Below are 26,228 nucleotides of genomic sequence, written 5' to 3' on the forward strand. Positions count from 1 at the left end.
CAAACACAACTGCACTCTGTACCTCGCATGCATGGCACGCTGCAACAATAACAAAACCTCCCATCATGCTCTTCGGCGAGATCACGTTACCCGGCGTGCTTGGTAGCTGTCGCGATCTGTGGCAGAGAAGATGGCTACCGGAACTGGGAGTGAGTTTTGAAAACACACAATGTTATTGCTATGAATCTTCATTGTAAATAAATATATACACACCGAGAAGCACGAATAGATTTTGCTTCCGGGTGCAGAACGTTTTATATTGTCCTCTCCAGAAGATTATACTCGTACTATACATACATGTATTAAATGTATACACTGCTGTGTTTTCAGAGGATGCTCCGTTCATTGAGCGTGTTAAATATGCCGTGTATAAATGTACTGTTTTGCAGATCCGCTTCTCCTCTTTATACTGGGCTACAGATCCTCGGTCTCGCAGCAGGAGGATAGGGGATTCAAACAGTTTTACTAGGAGATCAATCACCCCGTTTAACTTTTTTATTTTCCAGTGGGGCTTATTTTATTAGTTCAATAAATTGGGTTACAGACTAGCAAATGTGACCTATTTGATTTGAATATTTTAGTGACATTCAGTGGTGTTATTGTAGCTGCATCTGATTGTGGGTCAGAAGTTGCCTTTGTAGAGTTCAGTGAGGACCAGGCTTGCCAGGCCCAAAACTAGCCAAGAGTCACTTCAAAAGTAGCCCAAAAATAGCACAATGTGTGCATAGGGTTGCAACTTTTTCTGGAAAAAAATACCGGCCTTACTATATATTTATCTTTTTTTTCTATTAATCACATTGGGATCAACCATCATTTTTACCAACCAGGCCGGTGAAATACCGGCCAGGTGGCAACCCTATGTGTGCAGTGGAAAAAAAAGTCTAAAAAAATAAAATTTTCTATGAAGTAAAATGGGACAGTGGTCCGTCACTAAGGGCTAATTACAGAGGGGGCCCAGGAGGCATAGGGACCCCATAAGACCCTAATATATATACAGTTTTAAAGAATATTGGTAAAATAGGTCAATCTATAGATATTTTGGTGGCCAGCAGATTTTTGCCCCAAAATTCTAAAATTGAGAAAAGTCACTAGAAAATGTGAGAAAGCGTAATTGGTACGGGAGATTGGGGTACAGAGCCCAAAATCTGGTAACTCCTGATTTCTACACAACTCAGTTCCATTGCATGCTGGGTATTGTAGTCTTACATTAAACTTGGCAGTTGACAAATTAAACAAAAACAACATTACCCAACATGCATTGAGAGAGACACAGGCTTGGCACATTAGGGCAACAAAAAACTTTGGCTGGTTTCCAAACTACAAACCAGACAAAGGACCAAAAAGTAGCCCAAATCTGTACCCTGGCTAGTTTGTACTTTCAAAACCTGCCTGGGCTTTAAATTAGTAGCCCAATTTGGCTGGAAATCTGCCAATCTGGCAACTCTGGTGAGGACCAGAAACAGGGCTGGGCGCCCAAGGCAACCCGGGCGACTACATCGGTGAATTATCCCACCGTGTTCTTACACAGCATAGTAAATATGCCCCGTGTATAGAATGGCTAATTATAAGCAACTTTTCATTTGGCCTTCATGTTTTTAAAGATTTTGAATTATTTGCCTTCCTCTTCTGACTCTTTTCAATTTTCAAATGGGGGTCACTGACCCCATCTAAAAACAAATGCCCCGTAAAGCTAAAAATGTTGTGTTATTGGTATATTTTATTACTCATCTTTCTATTCAGGTCCTCTCCTATTCATGTTCCAGTCTCTTGTTCAAATCGGTTCATGGTTGCTAGTAAAAATTGGAACCTAGCAACCAGCTGAAATTGCAAACAAATAGCTTAATAAAAGCCTAAATTAATTTAAAAAAAAAAAAAAACACACAAATAATAAAAAATTAAAGGTGAATAACTCCTTAAAAATCTACTTAGATCTTACTGTGATATCCCTGGAGGGCTTAGGTGCTGTGGTGACCCCTGCCAACCTCCTCTGAGACATTAATCTTTGTAGTTTGCTTTAATAAATGGATCTGTGCTGCTTCACGGTCCATAATGATAGAATTACATCAGTCTGTACTAAACAGTTATTTTCATTATGCTGCTTAACATTTGTTTCATGTGTTGTGACTATCCAATTCAAATTAATTTTTATATTTAAACCATCAGAACACAAGCTGTTGAATGTTGGCCCAACAGAACCATGGTCTATTCGGGAGAAACTCTGTCTTGCTTCTTCGGTCATGCGGAGTGGAGACCAGAACTGGTGAGAGATTTAGCTGTTACATTATTTTAGGTTTAGCAGTACGTAATTGTTTCTTTCATGCTACATTGTAATAAAAGGAGGGAATCTATATTAATAATGTTATTAATTAACATTAATAACAATGTTAATACAATATGCAGGATCAATGATTAAGCCTTCTTATTAACTGTTAGAGGCAGATATATCAAGGGTTGAATAGTGAATTCAAATTCGATTTTTCAAGTTTCAAAATTCACACATTTCATTTTTAATCCCCCTATTCGAATGTAAATTCGAATGTGAGATTTATCACCCTCGACCATGGAAACAGTCCTAATTCTAATATTCACCACCTAAAACCTGCTGAGTTCATGTACAAGTCAATGGCAGAGGTCCGTTGAGCCATTTGGAGATGTTAATAGCCTTCATTCAAGGTTTTTTTGGGAGAAAACTTGATTTGTGCAAATCGAATACGATTCGAATTTTCAGGTCAGAACCATTAGATCAAATATTAGACATTCAAATGTTTGCTTAAATAACATTCCAGTCAAATTGTGAGTATATTGGAATAAAAAAAAAATCACACAAATTCGTTGACTTGATAAGGGACCCTGTGAGGCCCGAAACTTTGCCTTTGTCTACTTTGTTTGAGCCAATAAAATTGCACAACTAAAAAGTTTATTCACTCTGTCAGTGTGCAACAGTAATTTGGACTATATGTGATTTTCCTGACCCATGGCAGGTTGGGTAATAGCCAGTTCTGCATTGATTCACCACAAAATCAGGGAGCCCCACAACCTTTGGTGCATGACCTTCAGGTTCCCAATAACCAAACAATCATTTAAATTTCCTGGTACTCATTTACAAGTCCGAGGCGTGGCTCCCTTAGTGTAAAGTAGAGGCTCCTTTTATATCAAAGTTCTTAAAAAAAAAACCTAATCCAAGAACTGACTTATGTCAGTAAACTGTTGTCGTGAAAACAAAATGTATTAACTTTGTACCAGGCTTTATTTGTTGCTCAAATAATTTGTCTATATAGTATATTGTCTATTTGCTGTCTGTTTATTCCAAGGATATTTGCTGGGTAACAATACTTAGCAGTATACATAGAACAAAGACATTGTACCTTGAGCGTTGGACAATAGCTATTCTAAAATCTGATGTTTTTACATGACATTTGATTCATATGTGAAAGTAGATGTATATATTGTAAATTATTATAAAATCAATTATAAAAAAAACCCCTATGCTACATACACAAATCTTGTTACTTTTAGTGTTGCTATGTAGTTACTGGATGTGCAATTTTTGATGCATACTTTGGACTTTTCTGGTGTTCAGGGTATCAGTGAGTCGTGCCATCAAGCCCTTTGCAGAGTCAGGTCGCCCTCCTGATTGGTTTTCTCAAAAGGTAAGAGAATATCTTGGGAGCTTTGGATTTTAACATATACCACCATAAAACAACATAGCATATCATAATGCATATAGTGAAGTCACATTGATAATGTGAAATCTTTTAATTTTTTTGTGGTTATTCCCTTTTTGAGACGTAGAGACATAATGAATTGATCATACATGCACTGTCTCATATGAAGACAAATATAGACTTTTTTTTTGTCAGAAAAAAAGTAACTCCGATGTTGCATGGCATCAATTCCATGATTTATAGTGGGAACAATCAGTGATTGTCTTCATTTTATTGCTATGATTTTTTACAGTAACATAGTATCAAGATGCGTCTTAGCTAGATTTTAAAAAGATACTTACTACTTCTCACTCCGAGGGAAGAACTAGTTGCCAATTGTTGCAACCTATGATGGTAGTTTATGCTCTAACCATTAACTTCTAGAGTGATCCTGGATTCTGATAACTGATGCCGTTGTACTCTTTGTCTGTACTGTGCGCTTCAATAACTTGTTATTCCTAAATAATACTTGGTTATCTCCATAAAATGTTCTATAATAGTATCCGTTATAATGTTTTTCACTGGATTGGACTGGATCAGGTTAAGCTCTGGTCGGACAACACAGGGTTACATAAAGGGTTGTACAACATCAGAACAGGTAATAGTTTATATTTATTGTTGCTGATGCTTCCTACAGCCTAACTGAGCTGCCCTTGTTAATAATCGCAGAATCCACTTTGCTTCATTCCTCATTCTGATCTGAAAATCCAGGTGTGGACTGAGCCTAAAACAGTACTCACAAACAAGCTGGCATCTCTCCTAGCTGTCTGCCCTTACTTTTTTTTTATTGGTCATACCTTACTAGTACTGAGGTGTATTTCATTGTTCATAGATCAGTGTCAGTCGTACCCATAATCGCAGGTGAGACTTGGTGCAGTCTCCTCACTCGGGGCTCTCCCCCTTCTATGAATTAACAGTTTGCTGTTAGTAGTGTACACTTTAACTGCTAAACACTTACATCATTGTTAAACAATTGAGTTAGACCTGGTAAGAAATTAGTATTCACAGCAAAGAGCATGATTCCTTCCCTTTCAGCATGATATGTAATGTTAGCTTTGCTGGCTGATTTGGGGTGGGGGGGGGGGTCAGGTACCCTCTCCAGAAGGAGAGAGAGAGTATTGGGATCTGAGAAAACAATAACTGCTGCTTTTATAGGTAAATATCTTGGAGCCACATACTGTTGTAGTTAATGAGAGCTTGTTGAGTATAGATTAGTATATTAAACTGCATTCCCTTGTGAAAATTAAACAGCATTAACTTGTTGCTTTCAATTTAATCTTTCTTCGTTGTATCTGTTTTTTCAGCACTGTGCCTCACAGTATTCTGAACTTTTGGAGACTACAGAAACCCCAAAGTGAGTACAAACGGTTCAGCTTTTAATTATGTAAAATATTGTTCACTTTTAAAGAACTGAAATTACTCTATAAACTATATACTGAAATTATCTATAAACAAAATGCAGGAAAGGAATCATTTTATTAATCAGTGTAATTCTATAAGAATTGGTTTTGTTTTGTTATTGATTTTGACCCTATTTTACTAATGGCCAGTTATCCAGCTCGTTATATGACATACTACAAGTTTATTGGGATGGGCTACTATGCAAAGGCCATGGCTACACCACATACAAATAATTTTAAGAGCAACATCCAGACTGCAGGCCTGAACTTGTACAGTTCCTGTATTCTATTCTGTTGTGTTCAATATTTTCCATATTACTGGACAATTATTTAAAATTTCACATGCTTAGGGGCTGGATTATAATAAAAAATGTAATACCAGGAGGTGTGTAAAGACTTTGGGCAGCTGGAGGACATACAAATCTATTGGATGACCACATCTGGCCTAAGAAAATATGCCTAATTTAAAGACTAAAAAAACTCAAAATTTATGGTGGTTGAATGGTAAGCAGATGTGTTATGTTTATGAATCTGAAAATGTTCTTTTATAACTGAATGGTCAATTATTATATATTTTGTACTATTCTAGTTCAGACCTAGAATACCATAATGGGTTTTTGTAATTTTTATTTTATTTTTTCGTGTTATTGTTTCAATGTTACAGAAAATGTTGCAAAAAGACTGGCCAAGACCCCTCTCCCCATGGCTCCCTCAACTTGGCAGATACAGGACCCAAATAGACTTTTTGCCAGCACCAAGTTATATTTGAAGGAGACTGATATATTTTATTTAAACACAGCATTTTACACAGTATAGTATTTGAATTAGTTTTAAAGAGATATTCTGTCATGATTTTTATGGTTTACATTTTATTTCTAAATTGCAGCCGTTAAAATCAGTATTTGTAGAAACACCACCTGCTTGAAGCGTTTCTTGGCCTTAAAGTAACAGTTCAGTGTAAAAATAAAAACTGGGCAAATAGATAGGCTGTGCAAAATAAAAAAAAATTCTAATATAGTTAGTTAACCAAAAATGTAATATATACAGGCTGGAGTGACTAGATGTCTAACATAACAGAACACTACTTCCTGCTTTTCAGCTCTCTAACTCTGAGTTAGTCAGCGACTTTAAGGGGGGCCACATGGAACATAAATGTTTAGTGAGCTTGCAATTGATCCTCAGCATTCAGCTCAGATTCAAAAGCAACAGTTATGACCAATGTGGCCCCCCTCAAGTCACTGATTGGTTACTGCCTGGTAACCAATTAGTGGAAATCAAGTGAGCTGAAAAGCAGGAAGTAGTGTTCTGGCTGTTATGTTCAAAGCAGTGTAGGACCTCGCCTGGTGCACAAGAGTAGAGGCTCGGCCACCTCACGATAAGGTACAATACGACAAAATCCGATGGCACACAGGACTGAAGGAATTCTTCCAAATTTTATTTCAAAGCGGAGTGCAAATGCAACGTTTCGGGGAATAAAACCCCTTTGTCATGCTTGAATGGAACATAATGGAACTGCTTTGAGACAGTTAGGGGCTGATTCACTAAGGGTCGAATATCGAAAGTTAATTAACCCTCGATATTCGACTGGGAATTGAAATCCTTCGACTTCGAATATCGAAGTCAAAGGATTTAGCGCAAATAGTGGGATCGTATGATCAAAGGATTATTACTTCGATCGAACGATTAAATCCTTCGAATCGAACGATTCGAAGGATTTAAATCCCACGATCGAAGGAATATCCTTCGATCAAAAAAAGTTAGCCAAGCCTATGGGGACCTTCCCCATAGGCTAACATTGACTTCGGTAGCTTTTAGATGGCGAACTAGGGGGTCGAAGTTTTTTTTAAAGAGACAGTACTTCGACTATCGAATGGTCGAATAGTCGAACGATTTTTAGTTCGAATCCTTCTATTCGAAGTCGTAGTCGAAGGTCGAAGTAGCCCATTCGATGGTCGAAGTAGCCCAAAAAAAACTTCGAAATTCGAAGTTTTTTACCTTCGAATCCTTCACTCGAAGTTAGTGAATCGGCCCCTTATTGTTTCTCCCCTGCATTGTAATTAACCTAGACCCAAATTTCAGGTTTTTCCTGCTTGGGTGCTATTCTCATGTCTACCACTAGGGCTATGGGCACCTTTAGCAATTGAGACAAATTCTTCAGCAGAGGTGTCAGGGAGCTGCTATCTGGTTAGTTGCCCATTGTTGTGTTGTTACGCTGCTAAGGAGGGGAGGGGGTGATATTACTCCAACTTGCAGTGTAGTAGTAAAGAGTGACTGAAGTTTATCAGAGCACAAGTCACCTGGTTTGGGGGGCACCTTGGAAATGGACATTGTGTCTAGCCCCATGCCAAATTTCAAAATTAAATATAAAAAAAACTGTTTGTTCTTTTAAAAAATGTGTTTAAGTGCAGAATTCTGCTAGAGCAGCACTATTAACTGATTTTGGAAACAAAAAAAACACATTTTACCACAACAGTATGCCTTTAACTGTTGCTAATTTCTTCAGCATGGATATTAAAAAAAAGATTATATTCTTCAACGCTGGAGCCACCTGATCTATTTAAGCACCACTGGTTAGAATGTTGTGGGCACTTTTAATTTGGTAGAAAATTCCTTTAGTGTGCGCCGTTTTGGCAGCCCTATGTACTGCATGGATTTCATTATAGCTCTGCATGGCATATTATTGTACAGGTATAGGATCTGTTATCCGGAATACTTGGCACTTGAGAATTTTCGAGATAAGGGATCTTTCTGTGATTTGGGTCACTATGCCTTGTTTAAAATTATATCGTTCTCAATGTTAGAAAATCAGTTCTGTATGGATCCTTGAAGGTAGGAGGCAAATTCCCTGCAGATCCACATGAAAGGCCTGTGTTATGATGTATCTCGCAGAACACCTCTCTTTTGGTAATCAGTGAGCTCCCTTGGGACTGGGTAGACGATAATGTGTGGTTTCCATGTCTCTCTATATATGTGTTTGGATTGTATTGGCAAGTACCATTGTTGGTTTAGGGGACCAGCAGCCTTTTGCAGTTTACCAGAAGGAAGGGGGTGCAGTATTTGCTACTTTTTTCTTTAAACCTATGAAGTGATTTTGTAATTAATTAAGTGAAATTGTATTTGTTTCTACTGTCTAGGCGAAAAAGAGGGGAAAGAGGTGAAGTGGTTGAGACGGTGGAGGATGTTATTGTACGGAAACTGACAGCTGAAAGAATTGAAGAGCTGAAAAAAATTATTAAAGAGACTCAGGAAAAATACAGGTAAAGTTGCACAGTTGCAGACATTGCAACAATATTTGTTACAAAGAGGAAATATTGAGATTATATCACTATCACTTAAAGAAATGGTAATTCTAGGCAAGTTTCAATAGTTTTAAGAATGTTTTGTAGCCATAGCTGTTTACCTTTTCCTGTTCTCTAGTTCTGACTCTGAAGGTCATTCTTTTTCAGGTGTGTGAATCATCTAGATTCTGCTACGTTGTTTCAAGAGTCAGAATTTGAACAGATACAGCTTTCAGTAGCAATAACATTTACAAAAAAACAAACAAAAAAAACCCCATTGTGATTGATTTTTATTAGAAAGTTGCTTAGAATTATGTATTCTTTTATTAAAGGAAAACTATACCCCCAAAACGAATACTTAAGCAACAGATAGTTTATACCAAATTAAGTGGCATATTAAATAATCTTACCAAACTGGAATATATATTTAAGTAAATATAACAGGAAGAAGTGTAGAAGCAAAAGACTCTGTCTGTTAATTGGCTCATGTGACCTAACAACTTTGTTTGTGTGCACAGTGAATCGTATGATCCCAGGGGGCGGCCCTTATGGCATTTTTCTATTTATGATTATCCAATGGTACATACAATCTTTTTATAGAGACCTACATTGTTTGGGGGGTATAGTTTTCCTTTAAGCAAAAACAGTTTATGGCAGGTGGTGTTACCCTTTAAGACAATTTCTGGTATTGTTTTTTTGTAACGCAGTGTATTAAAGTTTTCTTTCTCTCCACATATAGGAAACTGAAGAAAGAAGCAGAGCTTATTCAAAGCGGCCACTTGGACAGCAAGCTGGAGGACCTGTGGAATGAAAAGTTGGCGTGAGTTTTCTTTATGATACATACTTACATTCAGACGTATTAGTATGTGTAGGGTCGTTTGATTAACAGTGCTAACCAATTCAATCTTCCTTTGTATATATAGCAAAAAGAAGCAGGAGGAAGAAGAGGCAGAAATGAAAAGAAAAGCCACAGAGGCTGCATATCAAGGTAAAATTGTCAGGAATGTACTAGGTGGATAGAGAGAACTGTTTTTTTGCAAGTTGCAATTTGCACTGGGAAGATACAGCAAGCTTAGCTTTTCTGCAAGTTTTGATTGATACTCAGGGGACACAGACACTGCAGGATTAAATTCAACTTCTCCAACATGAGAAGACACTAAAAGGTCCTTCGGGGGTTGGTCGCTCTAAGTCATTCTTCTCATTCTCTGCCCTGTCTACCTTAGCCATTTAGAGTATCCACTCTAGAATGTCTGAACCCAAGTTGACACACAAGTTGGAGAACTTTCATTATATGACCTTCCAGTAATTCCTGATTACCTTAATAAAAGTGCCTCTCTTGGTTTCCCAGTTTTTGACTTGGGCCCATCCCAGACCATTTATACTTTTGAAAGGGCAGGGTTTGGAGACTGATAATCTAGAATCTAAGTCTGAATCTAGAGATTTGTAAGCCAATTTTTGAAGTAATTATGGCACAGAATGTGACTCTGCCTGCAACAAGATCAAGAACAAGATCTAGCTGAAGATCTCGTCAAGCAGCAGAAGACCTCTTCAGTTTTACCCTCAAGACCAAATTCTTTCTGGTGTCAGTGATGAATAGGTGTTCCCCACACTTTGCCATGTCTTTTACCTTTTTTCCAAGGGTAACATAAATCTATTTATATCCTTCCTTCACTGATTCTTTGCTACATGCTACACTCTTTCATTGAGATTTGTCTCCCCCTCAACAACTCCTTATGCAGAATAGCTTTTTTTAATCTAGATTTCAGGCACTTTAAAGGGGAACTAAAGTCAAAAAAAGAATAATGCTAGAAATGCTGTATTTTGTATACTAAACATAAACATGAACTTTCTGCACCAGAAGCCTAATTAAACAAATTATTTATGTTTTCAAAGTTGGCCGAAGGGGGCTGTCATCTTGTAACTTTGTTAAACATCTTTGCAAGACCAAGACTACGCACATGCTCAGTGTGGTCTGGGCTTCAGTTTGGAGGTTAAGCTTAGGGATCATCATAAATTATCAAAACAGCACAAGTTAAATACCAAATTACCAAAGCCAAAACAGCAAGAATATCAGAATATGCAGACTGCACTGGGTCTGCGGATACGAATCTCTACACAGTCGCAGGCTGCTTTATAGGGGAACAAACAAAGCTGCTTGAGGTCAGGGAAGTAAGTGGCCTCCCCCCTGCTGTTTAAAAGTATGATTGTTTCCCTGCAGAGCAGTTAGGGACTATCTACAGCTGTCACAGAAAGTAAAACGAAGGGGGAATTTCACTGCATAGAGTCAGGTTTATTATAAGAATGGCACACATTTTTAAATTAAAGTGTATTGAAGATAGATTTCTTTTTCATTAAAGGGATACTCTCATGGGAAAAATTTTTTTTTCAAAATGAATCAGTTAATAGTACTGCTCCAGCAGAATTCTGCACTGAAATTCATTTCTCAAAAGAGCAAACAGATTTTTTTACACTTACCGTATATACTCGCGTATAAGCCGAGATTTTCAGCACCGAAAATGTACTTGAAAATCCTACCTCGGCTTATACGCGGGTCAGCTTGAAGTAGCCGGAAGAGCAGCGAGGAGAGAACAGCGCTAGGAGGCGTCGCGGTCTGTGGGAGGTATAACAATAAGTGGGAGGGGAGGAGGAGCAGGAAGTGAATACGCGTTAGGCTCAGGTAGCGGCTGCAGTGAGGAGGTGCCAGTCTTTCCCAGGCTGCAGTGCGCACCAGCGGGAGGAGGGAGAATAGAACAGTCGGGTCGCCGTCGTTTCCCTCGCCATGTTGTATACCAGTAATTTGAAAAGCAGTATCTTGTTGGTTCTCTAATATTTCATGTTCGTCAGGAAATCTTAGTTGAAGATGTTTCTCTTCTCATTTACTGTATGTGTAGCTCATTAAGTAATCATGACTGCAGCAGAGCTGCTAGCTGATGAACAGCAGAAAGAGCTATTTCTTTGCTGTGCCTGAATACAGCAGTTTAATGAAGAAATAAACAAAGAATAACAATGTTGTGCCTGCCATAGAAATGTGCTAATGAATCCAAAATGGTTGCCATATGACTTATATCTGCATTCTCTTGCTTTAGTTGCTATGTGAACCATAAGCTGTATGTAATAATTAGTAGTGGTTGACAACTTGAACAGACACAGCTGTAGGAACAATGTATTTGTATGGGGAGGCCATGCCTCATGTCTGCAACCTGTGGCTCCTCCTCAACTACAACTCTCGCTCTTCCCCACATCATGGCTTGATTTTTAACATTAAACCGACTGTTTGATATTTCTGAGACTTTTCTGAGTTGTGTCTAGGCTTATACGCGAGTCAATACGTTTTTCTGGTTTTCATAGGTAAAATTAGGTACCTCGGCTTATACGCGGGTCGGCTTATACACGAGTATATACGGTAATAGTAAAAACCCATGTCTCACTGAGACACATTCAGTTACATTGAGAAGGGAAAAACAGCAGCCTGCCAGAAAGCATTTCTCTCCTAAAGTGCAGGCACAAGTCACATGACATGGGGCAGCTGGGAAATTGACAAAATGTCTAGCCCCATGTCAGATTTCAAAATTGAATATAAAAAAATCTGTTTGCTCTTTTGAGAAATGGGAAATGGAGTAGCACTATTAACTGGTGCATTTTGAAAAACATGTTTTCCAATGACAGGATCCCTTTAAAGAAAGTAAAAATGGGATTTTATTTTTTTGCCTTTGCATTTAACCACTGTGTCATGCAACTCAAGTTCAGGCTGTTACTGTCTTGGAAATGTGCAAGATTCTCTACTTAATCAGTGTCAAAACATACTCCCACATCCACCAGTCCTTTCCCCACTTTTTTTGTTTTGTTTGTTTTTCTATCATCAGTGATGACTTCCAATCTGTGGGCCTCCCCTTTGGTCTGACAAATGTGCACTGAGTCTTTACAAAAGTTCTCCTCTTCTTTGCTCCAAGGGAGTGTCAGTTCTGATTGACCTGCTTGTCAAACCTCCATTTTACTAGCTGAAACCTATGCTGTTCAAGTTTGGCAGCAGCATGGATTAATTGTGAACTTGCCATCTCTTAAAGACATTCTTGGAGATGGACACCAATCTGTCTAATCTTTCTCCTAGAAAGCAAGATCCAACTTTTACAGGAGATGAGTGTTTTTTTCTTCTACCTCAGGAGGGCCATTATTAGGACATTCATGAAGTTGGTGGCCTAAGCCTTATGATCTCTTCAATGGAGGCTTTACACCAAGAAGTCTTACTCCAATTCAATAAACCTTTGTATTTTTTGCCTTGGCAGCAAGGACCAATTATAAAGGCCATTGCTATACAGTCCCACATTTGGCATGTAGTTGTGGGGTAGATACGCTCATGACTCACATCCATTTCCATTCTATGCAGGATCCTCAAGACTATCAGCACCTATTGACCAAGTAGGTCTTGGTTCCCAGACCTGATTTCTTTATCCAATGTCTTTCTGCAACCCCTACAAAATAAATCAGGAGCTGCTCAGCTAGGGTCCTTTGCAACATCCAGATTCTAAGGAGCTCTATTTGACAGCCTGCCTTTTAAAACCCTAGTGCTTAGGCTTCAGAGACCAAGTAAATTTTGCCACACAGCACAGAAGGCTGCCGCCTCCTTTCCTCTATTAACTGCCTAAAGTGGTGTTGTCTTTCCACTTGAACCAGGGCGTTGTTGTTCTGTATTTTTACCCCAAACCTCAGTGCCATCACAAAGGCATACACATTGCTGGTAGGCAAACTCCTCTCAGAGTTATGTCCCATTCTCCATTTGTTGGTTCTTGAACAAAAATTTGCAGGGAGACCACTTGGTCATCTGTTTCATTCACCAACTTCTGTCAGGTTTATGTAGTGTCCTCAGTGGTAGCCACTTTTAGTAGAAAGTAGTTCCTGGCTTTAGTTCTGGAGTTTACATTACTGATTCTTGTATTGAGATCCCTGCAGTGTCTTGTGTTGCCTGAGGATAATTTATTTTTCTTATTAATAATTCTATACACTGCACACTTTGTCTTAAAAGTAAAACTTTAATGTTAAAATAAACTTTAGTGAAGCAATTGTTTGCACTGTAGATCAGCCATTTTTAATAAGACATGTCTGTAATACTTCTACCCATCTTTTTGTTGAACTTTGTAAGTGAGTAAACTATATGTGTCGACATTATCTGTTGTGCTTTAGTTCGTCTGGCAGCAAAGAACATTCCACGCAGAACTAGCACAATGGGCCGCTCCTCTCTAGGATCCTCATCACCAGGAGGAGATTTTGGCTTGGTGGACTTGGCACCGAATAACAATGAGGAGGGAAGTGTGGGGGTATGTACCTTGTTCAGATTAAAGAATATTGCAGTCTGTTTTTGACTAATGCCATCTGATTTTAGAACATGTTGCTGCTGTCTTTACTTATCCATTGTTTTTTCCTTCAGGTAAGTGTGGGGTCATTGTCGAGCAATCCTGTTCCGACTTTCATTGGGATTCCCGATACCCCTCCTCCTGCTTCTGCCCCCCCGGAATCCCTGTTTTCCCCTGTGAAGGATGACTCTCCCCAGAAAAAGATGGCGGGACAGAAAGCAACTTCTCCCACTTCCCCGCTGCTCTCGGAGCTCCTGAAGAAAGGCAGTCTGTTGCCTTCAAGTCCCCGGCTGGTATGGAATCCCAACCCTAGTGCCCACAGAGAGTGCCCCCAAACTTCCGATAGTAACAGGGAGGAACATTTGCTTGGTAATGAAAATTTCCTGCCATATTCCTTTTCTTCTTTTCAGGTGAGTGAAGTTGAAATGGGTATAACAACTGGCAACAGTTCGAGTGTTCTGATGGATGTTGGAGTTTTGCCAGCTCTTCATGGTGTCGATATACATGCTGTAGCAGGGACAATTCCGGCTTCACCAGCTGCTTCGGGTATGTGCTTGTACTGGGGGGATGAGCGAGTTCCTGTTTATATCACAACCTTACAAGTACTGATTATTCTACTCTTTCTAAGCACTCTCATGCTTTTCATTTCTGAATTCCTGCTCATTTGTGGTAATCCTTCCAAATCTCTCATGTGTTTGGAGCAAACCCTTATTAAACTGCTACCCACATATGGGAACCACCTTTGTTTTGAAATTATGTCAGATGCATGACAAGGCCTGAAATGTTCTTAATATTAAATGTTCTTATAAAAACGAATATAATAATAGCAAGTTGTTGCACTTTCTAATGTTCATTTGAATGGTCTTGTCTTTCTGTGAAGTAGTAACTCCTTATACACTGCTATTTCTGGCCTCCTCTCCTATTCTTTTTTCCTGTATCTTCTTACCCTGCTAGGTGCTCCCACTCTGTCCCGGCTTCTAGAAGCTGGTCCTGCACACTTCGCTGCTCCTCATATTTCATTTTCTGCTGCTGCCACTGAATCTTCGTCTAAATCTTTGTTGGCTCCTATAGAGTCTCAGGCAACTATTGTAATGATGTCAGCTTTGCCAATGACTCCTGCTGCCCCAGGTAAATTTTGCCTTGGACTCCTTATTATTTAATTTTGATACACTGATTGTCTGTACATTGTAAAGCAAGAGGTAATGACATTGGAGGATTACAGCCTTCAGCTAGCTGGAGTGCTAAAGGTTGCCTGTCTCCAAGCCAGAAGTGAGTAAGACTGTCTGGTTAAATATAATTGAATCTACAATTTATTCATAAAGTAAACAAGTTTGAACAAGGAACCTTTAACTTCCTCTTTACTTAAAATAAAACAGCAACTGCCTCTGATAAGTTTTACTTGCCCTTTAATATAGTAGTAGTAGATATTTCACTAAAGGGAATGTAAACAAACATTAACCACAATTCTATTGCTGTTTGACATTCAGTGTTAGCTCTCCCAAGAGAGCACATCTACACAGGTTAGGAACCACCACCACTTTAATGTGAGGAGGGTTTTTTGGATCAATATTTGGGCTTTTTCTATTTAAACTCACTCCCAAAAATAGCCTATAGGTTACAGGACAGGCATGCTACTGGCCAACAAGACAGTTTTGCTTGCATTGAGGTAATCAAAAACATGTAAGAGCATATAATCTACAGTCTGGTCATTTCCCTATGGGACCAGACTGTAAATTATATCCTTATAAACGGCGCGTTCTGGCGTCAGAACGTGCCGTTTATAAACTTAAAGAGACAGCACTTGTAGCTGCTGCTCTCTCCTCTACACTTGTTTCACGCAGTTTGGTTTTCATGCGCCACATTTCCTTGCTTCGCCTGCACTTAACACGCTCCACCTGTTTCACTGCCTCCCATCTATCGGCTGCACGTTCCTTCCTCCCAGAGTCCCAGGTCACCTGCAGCTGCCTCCCTGGACGGTGTCGCTTCCCTCCTCACACGATTCCTCTACTCTCCATGCCCCTCCCGTCCACTATAGCAAGTCTTGCTCCCCCCTCCCATCCATCATCTCAAATCTCGATCCCATTCGCACCAACTATCGCATGTCTGGGAAGGGGGTGTGACTTCCTGTGTGAGGAGAATAACTGACTTTACTGTTGTGAGGTAATTTTGAGTAAAACAGCAGAAAAAAAGATCGCAAACACAGAAAAGAATCAGGAGTTACGATTTCTAACCATATTGCAGACAGAAAAAGTTTCACTCCCCTCCCATCAATCATCTCAAAACTCGCTCCCCCTCCCATCCACTACCGCAAGTCTCGCTCCCCCCCTCCCATCACTATTTCAAGTTTCACTCCCTCTCCTTCCCTTGGCCCACCCCCATCTCTGATACAGCAGAATGTCGTCACACAGAGCAGGCTCCTCCAAAACAACAGAAATCAAAAGTAATACAGGTACCAAAAGGGATGCAGGGAAAGAAAAAAATCAACAAGGAGGGACAACAGAAAAAAAAAGTAATGCATTTTGTAAAAAGCAAGGACAGGATGTAAAAATTGAGCTTAGAAACTGTAGATTATAATAAATAATGTACCCCCTACTCAAAATTTATAAATATATTATAAGCACCTCGGAGTTATGTGACCTGTATAAAAGCACTCGGCCTGCGGCCTCGTGCTTTTATATGGTCACATAACTCCTCGGTGACTGATAATATCTTTATAAATTACAGTAGGGGGTACATTATCCACTATATATAAAGCAATATTTAAAGGAGACATATTGTGTGAAAAACAAAAATGTACCTGTGTATTATACTTTTAAGTATAGAAGAAATTTGCTTTAAAAAGTATGGCTTGGGCTGATTTTTTAAAAATTTCTGCAAAAACCCTACTAGTCCCGCCTCTCTGTTTCACTTCCTGCTGACTCCTTTCCCATGCTGTGCAGGGGAGCCTGCAGCACTCAGCACACTGCACTGCAGTATAGGAACCAATCAGCAGCTAGGCTGACCTGACACGGAAATGCTTGAGTGACTGCACCATTATTGCCTTCAAGATTATGGGGTGGTGTCACAATATTCCTTTTTTTTTTTTAATAACTTTAGTATTTTCTCCATGAAAAATAAAGTCAAGATGCACAAAATAGTGAGAGTATTCTATCATCATTTAAAAATACTTTTTCTAGTTATCCTATTTATGCAATTCATTTTACAGCACCACAGTTAAATATATTCAACTTGAGTAAAATATTTGATTGAAACATACATCAAGAGCACCCAGTGATATTTTAAACCTGTCTAATGCAAAGCACCTAGATGGAGGACTCATTTGTTAATGTAAAGTTTAAAAAAATTGCAAACTTAAAAGCACAGCTTTTATTGATTTTTTAGATGTGATTGCCTGCAGTCATTAATAATTTGGCCCCTGAGACAAAGATGTTGGTGAGCTCCTAATGTTTTCACAGGCATTTTTCTTTTGACATGTTTTTCCCTAGGTGGCTCCAGCTTTGCATATTATATAATTTATGTTATCAAGGACCAGCACTCTTTACCAAGCTTATTTACAATACATCCAATGGCCCATCCGTCATTATCCCTGATATAAGCCCTAATGTTGGTCACATTTTCATATCTAAAGTAACGTAAGAAAGAAGGGCTAGTCCATGCTAACATAAACATGGGAAACCAAGTCTTCCCATCTCTAGATAAATGGAACTAGTGATTATAAAAGTGCTGCACTCAGAAGGAAAATATGATTAGATGACCCATCCATATGTTTTTACATAGTGACTCAGCAAGACAGCAACGACTCTGCTTCAGATCTTCACTCCGTCTCCGTATCCATGGACAGCAGTGACATCTCCATGATAATAGAATCGATCAACAAAGAGTGCTTGGCAAGTAGTGATGGGGTTGGACAGTCCAAGGATGAAAACTCCGAAGGCAAAGCAGATTTGGACCTTTCTGAGAAATTGGACATGGAAGAACTTGACTTTGAAACTGTTGGAGACATAATTGCCATTATCGAAGACAAGGTATGAAAATGATATAGTGGGGCTCATTTATCAGCACAGGGCAAACTTGCCCATGAGCAGTTACCTATAGCAACCAATCAGTGATTAGCTTTTTAAAGCCTGCTGCAAGTAGAACAATGAATGCAGCAATCTGATTGGTTGCCACGGGTTACTGCCCATGGGCAAATTTGCCCAGTTTTGATAAATGACCCCTAGTGACTATTTCAGAATTGGTTATATTTTAGCAGTTTACACGTGTTTTCATTTTCATTGGCTTCTGAGATACTAGCTGTTTTAGACAGGTTTATACAGCTAAGCAGGCTTTCAGTGCTTAAAAAGCACTCCCTGTAATTACTAAGCCTAGGTTTGAGCCAAAAACCTGCTATTAGCAGGCTTTTTGATAAAATATCAGAAATCTCTAAAAATAGAAAATGAATCAGAAATCTCTAAAAATAGAAAATGAATGTTAAATCAAAGTAAATTACAAAAGAGCTCAGAGAAATACCTTTAGTAAGTTTACCTCAATTCAGTCCCCTTTAAGGTGACACCACAGAATTAACTTTAAATAGGAAGCATATTTCATTTATATTTTGATTTACCCACATATGAGGACATTGATTATTGTGTGCACACAGTACAGGGAAACACTGATACTGGCATAGTCATGTCAACATGAGTCTGTGATATCTCTCTGGGCAGGTTAAAAGCATTAAGCATTAGATTAGGCTTTGTTCCTCTTGTGGGTATACCAATACTTCAGCAGATTTTGTCCAGCCCCATCCCTAGTGATGTCGGCCTATGCTGCCTGGTTTATGGACCATACGCTTTGTTGGCTTTTTGTAATGGGATTATGACCATAGAGGGGGACTGTGTGAGGTAAAATGAATGGTGTAACTAGCTGATGAGATTGCAGTATGCCTATTATAGAAGAGACAGACATTTTTGAATATTTAAAAAATGCATATGGAAAATAAATAATACGGCACAGTGAACTTTAACAAAAAAAATTGGAATTATGAAAGGTGAGCAATACTTTAGCATTATGTCAAAAACATTTTAGCTGTCAATATCCGTTATTATAGGTGTCCTATTAATTACTAGGTGAGAATTGCTTAAAATGTTTTAAAGGGCCATTTTTCCCGGTTTAGGATGACCATCCAGAGGTATTGGATGTGGCTGCAGTTGAAGCCGCACTCTCTTTCTGTGAGGAAAATGATGACCCCCAAGCACTTCAAGGTCCCTGGGATCAGCCTGTCCAGGAACATACAGCTAATAGAGATACATTAGGACACTCATTAATTTCAGGGGCCAAAGAGTCAGAAAGTATAATGAACATCATAGAAATGAGTAATGAAATAAAAGTTGAGCCTTCAGAGCCTGACCTGGAGCCTGACCTGGAGCCAACTCTGGAGGAGGCTACTTCTCAACAACCTCTTTATCTTGGACACACTGAAGACCTGGAAGGACAAAGAGGAAACACTGAAAATGGGCCTGTCAAGGAAGAGGAAGTAGACCAAGTCAAAACAGAGGTATTGGTTACTTTTGGGGCAGGTAATAGTTGATCCTTTCAAAGATTCTGCTTCTTGAATATCATTCTCTGTTGCCTGCAGGAGCCTTATACTGAAGCACCCCAGAGCCAGGTATTCCCAAAGGAAGAGGAGTCTGAGATGGGAATAGAGCAAACACCAATAATAACTGGTGCGCACTGAGAACAACAGAATATTATTGTTATAAATTGCAGTATATCTAAGTCTAATGAAAATTTGAACAGTTGATATCCTTTACATGTTTGCATTGTTTTGCTCTTCTCCCATTCCTAGATGCAGTTAAATCAGAGCCGCAACCAGGCAGCCATCACAAGGTAATCCCACTGAGCTTTGTTTCCTGTAATTTTAGAAAAGATAAATTGATGAGTAGTTTACACACTAAGGGGGTTATTTATCAAAGTCCGAATTTATCTCAATATTTTCTGAAAAAAACTCCAACCAAATCTGCACGGGTTTTTTGGGCTTATTTATTAATACACTTTCCCGGAAATTTTGTTTGCGTGAAAAAAACGATTTTCACGTTTTTTTTTTTTTTTGATTTTTCCTCAGATTTTCACGCTTTCACAATTTTTTCACCCAAAAACTTCTGGGTATTGCCAAAAACCTAGGGTACATCAATACATCATTGGGACTTCTCCCATTGACTTATATGCAACCTCGACAGGTGTGAGATTCCGGATTGTCAGATTCTGACTTTTCCCATCCTCTGGGTTTAATAAATTCCCGAAAAATTCGTGATTTTTTTTAAAAGTTCGATTTTATAAAAAAAAATTCCTGATTTTTGCATTTGGAGTTTAGTAAATAACCTCCTTAATCTAATTTCTGTATCTAGGACTCGCAAGGGGAAGAAGAGGAAGAAGATGTGACAAGTGAACCGGGGAGCCCAGAAGAACCAAAGGAAGAAGAACCCGGAGAGGAGTATCTGTCTGAGATGGATAATGAGCCACCAATAAGTGAAAGTGACGACGGCCTTAGTATTCATAATGCACAACTTCAGTCCCACACACTGGCTGATTCTATTCCAAGCAGTCCAGCATCTTCCCAGTTGTGAGTTCACAGTTTTCAGTGCAATTGTACTTGTTTTTAGAAGATTTGTACCATTCTTAATTCAGTTAAAGCAAATAAGTATATATCGTTTTAGCTCCATTTGCAGTGAAGATCAAGAGGCAATACAAGCTCAGAAGATCTGGAAAAAGGCCATTATGTTGGTATGGAGAGCAGCAGCTAACCACAGGTTGGTAACAAGACATTATAATTCTCCAGAGTTCTTATATAACTACTCTGCCAAGCGAATACTTTTTAAAAGCACATATGGAATTATCAATTATTCCTTAACAGAAAAAGTATTTTGTAGGGATGCACCGAATCCAGAATTCGGTTCCGGATTCAGCCAGGATTCGTCCTTTTTCAGCAGGCTTCGGATTCGGCCAAATCCTTCTGCCTGGACAAACTGAATCCTAATTTGCATATGCAAATTAGGGGAGGGGAGTGAAATTGCATGACCATTTGTCACAAAACAAAAATCTTTCCCCTTCCCACCCCTAATTTGCATAATAAAATTTGGATTCGGTTCGGTATTTGGCGGAATCTTTTGCGAAGGATTCCTGGTATTTTGTATTCTAACACACTTGCAATAGCTGTCTGGATGCTACTAGTTAGAGACAACATAAAGACAGGAGTCACACACAGGACAGATGTGCAAGACCATGCCACTAAAGGTGGCCATAGACGCAAAGATCCGCTCGTTTGGCGACATTGCCAAACGAGTGGATCTTTCCCCGAAATGCCATTAACGAGCATGGCTATATCGGGGGTAATCTGATTGTTCGGGCTTATGGCTGAATGATCCGATTACGATGTGCAATGGGCTCCGGCGGGATCGGTCGGGTCAAAATCAAACATGACCGATCGACCAAACGACTGATCTCCGCCGGACGAAAGCTGTCGGCACTCTCCACACACGATCCGAAAATCGTACGAATACTCGATTCGTACGATAGGATCTGTGTGTCTATGGCCAGTTTAAGGGATTGTAACATGCATGTATAATTGCTGAGAGTACTATTCTAACCACCTTTGCACCATTTTTTTTTTAATATTCCCAAAAAGTATATAATGCTTATGAATTTTGTAACAACATTGTCTATTGCTGGCCAGTTTTCCAACTGTGATATGGCGAGGAAATGAGTCAAAAGAATGAAGTAGTACTGTTCTGATGTCACTGAACATTAATTTATTCAAAATTTATTCAAAATGTTTATATTTCCTTTAAATTACTGTTATCCTATTTAAAAAAAATCTGCCTAGGCTGACATAAAATAATGCATATTGCAAGTAAAGTGCTTAGAATAGTTCTTTGAGCAATTTTACATTAAATTATTTTAAAGGGGTTACAATAGGGATGCACCAAATCCACTATTTTGGATTCAAGATTCGGCTGAATACCGAACCGAATCCAAACCCTAATTTTTACTTCCTTGTTTTCTGACAAAAGGTCACGCGATTTCCCTCCCCACCCCTAATTTGCATATGCAAATTCGGATTCGGTTCGGCTGGGCAGAAGGATTTGGCCGAATCCTGCTGGAAAAGGCCGAATCCTGGATTCGTGCATCCCTAGTTTACAATTCCTTTAACTAGTGATCCATTAAGACTCTTCCTGTTAAGGTTAATGCAACATTTGGCTGTTTCTCTGCAAGAGTTTAAATATTCATGCCATAATCTGCTTCATGTGTCTGCACATTGGTCCTATGCCATTACATCATGGAGTGCATTGTCTGTTTATCTGCTGTGTTTATACAGAGGCAGAGAAATAGCTACATGTGGCAGTAGCTTAAAGAAAAACTATAGCCAAAAACTTGTTGGTGGTATACATTTTATTTTTATGACGTAAGTTTGATGTTTTGGACAGTAATCTAAATAACTATGAGTATCACACAATTGCAGTGCTTTATTTTAAAACAAATTAAAATAAATTAAATACTGCCTCTAGTTTTTCTGACAAGTAACTGCCATTAGTAAAGGTATTTTAAATCCAAGATATATCAGTTTGAAGTTCTTTTCACAAAGATCTTAAATAATGAATGTACTCTCTTTGTCTAGATATGCCAATGTTTTCCTGCAACCGGTGACAGATGATATAGCTCCTGGCTATCACAGCATTGTACACAGGTAAGACAAGGTTAGAGTTATAGATAATTTGACTCTTATGTTACCATTTGGACCTAATTTTTATAAATTTCTTGCTTTGTATTACATTCAAGACCTATGGATTTATCTACAATAAAGAAAAACATTGAGAATGGTTTGATCCGGAGCACTGCAGAGTTTCAACGAGATATTATGCTCATGTTCCAGAATGCAGTGATGTATAATAGTTCTGACCATGATGTGTATCACATGGCTGTCGAAATGCAGAGAGATGTATTGGAGCAGATACAGGTATCTATCTATTTTCATGATAACTTCGGGCTATGTTAAACTGTACGACCGATGGTCCATTTCTAAATAGATTTAGTTTTATGTGAAGCAAATCTATCTGTTTATCTTTAGGCACAGATTATTCATACTATTTGCATTAATGAGATTGGGCCTCATTATTTCTTAACCTTGGTAGAGACGTTACTAAATTAAAAGCAACATCAGTTTAATTCCAGTAGATGTTGCTTCATCAGTATCTAGGGAGAATGTTAGAGTATAATTAACTAAACGATGCCTGCCATCCATATAAGAATGCACATTTTAATAAACGGAATAATAATAATTAGTAACTTTGCATGTCTTTATAAATAGTCTCACTGATTTTTTTAACCTGAATAAATGGTATATTCGTGTAAATATGAGGTTTAATGTTTTGTTTTGTAGCAGCAACTTTATCATATAACTTTAGAGTCTCAGAATCAGTAGCTAAGCTGCATGTGAATATGCATTCTCCAGCCATAGACTCATTCACATGAAGCTGTGACCTTAAAAGACGAGGAAGGCCTACAATCTTAACAATTTTTTGCAAGATACCTCACCTATTACTGCTTTTCTTGGCCTTTTTTCCCCAGCCTGCAAGTAAGGCCTGGTCTCACATTTTAAGAATTTAGGCAGCTGAAGTCAGTTTTGAGTCGTTTCACATGTACTTTTAAAGATCCAACATACCATTCATTTTGCCCAAGCAAACCTTTCTAACAATTCCCATATTTATATGATTATTTTCTCACCCACAGCAATTCCTGGCCACCCAGTTAATCATGCAGACATCAGAATCAGGCATAAGTGCAAAAAGTCTAAGATTTCGAGATTCAACACGCAAGCAAGATGCTTCAGAGAAGGTAAACATGTACATGTTTGTTAATGTCCACCAGTGCAAAGAGATCCAGCTATCACCTTAACTTCACCTTAATGATAACATTTATTTTAATTTAAAGCTGCTTCAGTTCCCAAGAAATCTACCAAAAAAAAGCAGCCTGTGAATGCCCTATGGCATCTTTCTGTGCTTGGTGTGATTGGATGGGACTGTTCCTGCTAATCTTTGCCTGGAGTTACGGCCACATTCAACCACATGACATCTGTTGTCTTTTTAAATCAGATTTTAACAGGCAGACTAGACTGTAGGAGGGCGTAAGGGAGTCAGTATATCCTTCATAGCAGCTAGGGAAAACAGCAGGATTGCATATATAATGGAAATATAAATAGACCCAAATATAAGCTTATATTTCTTAATAAGGTATGACGGCTCATGTATGCAAAGGCTTTCTAGCAGCCTGAATTATTTACTTAGATTAATCAGTAACAAGTGAAGCGAGTGCTTAAAGGAGAAGGAATTAGTTATACCACTACTCCCCCATTTTTTACACTTGGTGGATAATTTAAAGTTCGAAAATACTACACTATATACTTTGTATTTCTCTTTTGTTTGTTCTCTACGTTGCCAGAGGCGCTGATCCATTCTTTATACATTTGAAGCGAGTGCTTGCTATGTTTCCTTCAGTCCAGATGAAGTTCATGCAATATTTATATAAAAGCTGTGTTCTGCTATGGGTTTCTCATGTTTGCAACTTTCAGCTGAATGTTGTGGTTCTGTCTTCTCTTCTCCTTCATTCAATGTCGTGTGTCTGAAACTTGTGTTTTATGTTGGAGAGTCTCCGTGGAATCTGACCTGTTTTTCCGTTTGTCTGTTAACAGGACAGTGTCCCCATGGGCTCTCCTGCCTTCCTTCTCTCTCTCTTTGTAAGTATTGAATTGCTGCACTGGGTTTGGAAGGTCTTATCTGTCACACCTTCCTTCAATAATGAAAGTCAGCAGATAAAGTTCTGGATGTGTTTTCTATGTGCTTTATTGGCAATGCCGTTTTCTTTCTACTGCAACTGCTTTCTAAATTCTCTGTCCAGCCTTTTCTCTTGAAATGGTCTTTTATAGAAGTGCTTTTAGCAGAAAGGTATTATTGTGTATGCTGGATTTTTATAAACTTTGAAATTGAGCCAAAAGAAAAAAAAATACACAAGTCAAAGTACAGACAGTTAAATGAAAAAAAGAATATGTTTTTAGTGCAGATTTATTTTCAATAAGAGCAGCACTTGAAAGAACATTACAATTTAATTGCAGGAAGGGTTATGGCAGCACTAAAATTAAGGTGGCCATACATGGGTCCATAAAAGCCGACAGATTGAGTCGGCAGCTTATTGGCCTGTGTATGGGGCCCTCAGACGGGCTTCCCCGAATAACATCTGGCCGATAGTCGTTCAGATATCGATTGAGAAGGGGTAAAAATAACTTTGGATCGCGGCCGCATCCATTCGTTGATGCAATCCGACTGCCCTTATTCTTTGCATTATGATCCGATCGTTGGGCTTTAGGGCCCACTATCGGATCAGCCGATATCACCCCCTCAAGGTGGGGAGAGATCCGCTCGTTTAATGACATCGCCTTAAAGGGGTTGATATTTACCTTTAAATAAACTTTTAGTACAATATAGAGAGTGATATTCTGTGACAATTTGCAATTGGTTTTCATTTTTTATTATTTGTGGTTTATTTGGCTTTTTATTCTGCAGCTCTCCAATTTCAGAAATCTGGTTGCTAGGGTCCAAATCACCCTAGCAACCATGCATTGATTTGACTAAGAGACTGGAATATGAATAGGAGAGGCCTAATTAGAAAAAAATGAGTAATAAAAAGTATCAATAACAATAAATTTGTAGCCTTACAAAGCATTTGTTTTTTAGATGGGGTCAAAAACCCCCAGTTGATCGAATATTAGACATTCTAATTTCATCTCAAATAAGCTCCCATTCGAGTTATGAGTATGTTTGCATTTATTCGGGTAAAAAAAAAAAAATCACGTGAATTCATAATTAGCACTTTGATAAATCTGCCCATTAATGTGCATTGCAAAACGTGTCTCTAATCCTTCCTGTTTCCTTAATAGGACGGAGGTACTCGTGGTCGCCGTTGCGCTATTGAAGCAGATATGAAAATGAAGAAGTGAGCTGTAACCATCTGAAAACTGTTGCTATGGTGATCAAACGCTTTGTTAGGAATAGAAGAAGCACAAGAGACTGGCATTTATCATAAGCAAATTCCTCTCACCTATTAGACTTGTGATGCTGTGAATATATTGTGAATAACTTGTACATACTGTACAGTAAACACTTTTTAAATATCTTTTTTAATTATGTTTTGACTATAAATGTAATTGAATATGCCAATTGGTGCAGTTTGCACTTTTGTTATAAAGTATAGTACACTCTAGGCTTGTGTATTTATATAAAGCCACACTGCTCCGGAGGAATCATTTTCCTTACTGGACTATGTGAGAATTCTTTGATCTGTGTTCATATTTTCTCCCACTGTGTTTTTTGAACTTAGAATATTTATGCAATGCTTTAGCAAGTGATTGTTATTATTTTGCTCCTTGGCAGAACTCATATTAACATCAGGAAATAAAGATGCATTCGTATATAA

General features: G+C 38.6%; 1 protein-coding gene across 5 annotated transcripts; it reads left to right on the forward strand.

Annotated features, from left to right (window-relative positions):
• brd8.S (bromodomain containing 8 S homeolog) lies at window positions 1-26,228 on the forward strand. Of its 5 annotated transcripts, XM_018256079.2 has the most exons (22): window positions 2-149; window positions 2,164-2,260; window positions 3,581-3,650; window positions 5,009-5,058; window positions 8,239-8,361; window positions 9,122-9,202; window positions 9,306-9,370; window positions 13,561-13,694; window positions 13,805-14,023; window positions 14,141-14,276; window positions 14,685-14,858; window positions 17,508-17,755; window positions 18,883-19,263; window positions 19,345-19,432; window positions 19,555-19,595; window positions 20,114-20,328; window positions 20,423-20,515; window positions 22,381-22,449; window positions 22,542-22,719; window positions 23,493-23,597; window positions 24,451-24,495; window positions 25,693-26,228. In XM_018256079.2, exons 1-22 carry the CDS (start codon window positions 131-133, stop codon window positions 25,750-25,752), a joined length of 2,691 nt encoding a protein of 896 aa, XP_018111568.1. In that variant the 5' UTR covers window positions 2-130; the 3' UTR covers window positions 25,753-26,228. The 5 variants fall into 5 exon arrangements, with proteins under 5 accessions (XP_018111571.1, XP_018111568.1, XP_018111569.1 ...); XM_018256082.2 differs by lacking the exon at window positions 13,805-14,023 and having other exon boundaries at window positions 1-149; XM_018256080.2 differs by lacking the exon at window positions 24,451-24,495.

Source organism: Xenopus laevis, chromosome 3S (assembly GCF_017654675.1).
Source record: "Xenopus laevis strain J_2021 chromosome 3S, Xenopus_laevis_v10.1, whole genome shotgun sequence".
Taxonomy (NCBI): Eukaryota; Metazoa; Chordata; class Amphibia; order Anura; family Pipidae; genus Xenopus; species Xenopus laevis.

Coding starts and splice junctions, on each gene's coding strand:
- brd8.S (XM_018256079.2), top strand. Junction 2,261..3,580: donor CGGAGTGGAGACCAGAACTG/GTGAGAGATTTA, acceptor TCTGGTGTTCAG/GGTATCAGTGAGTCGTGCCA. Junction 3,651..5,008: donor CTGATTGGTTTTCTCAAAAG/GTAAGAGAATAT, acceptor CTGTTTTTTCAG/CACTGTGCCTCACAGTATTC.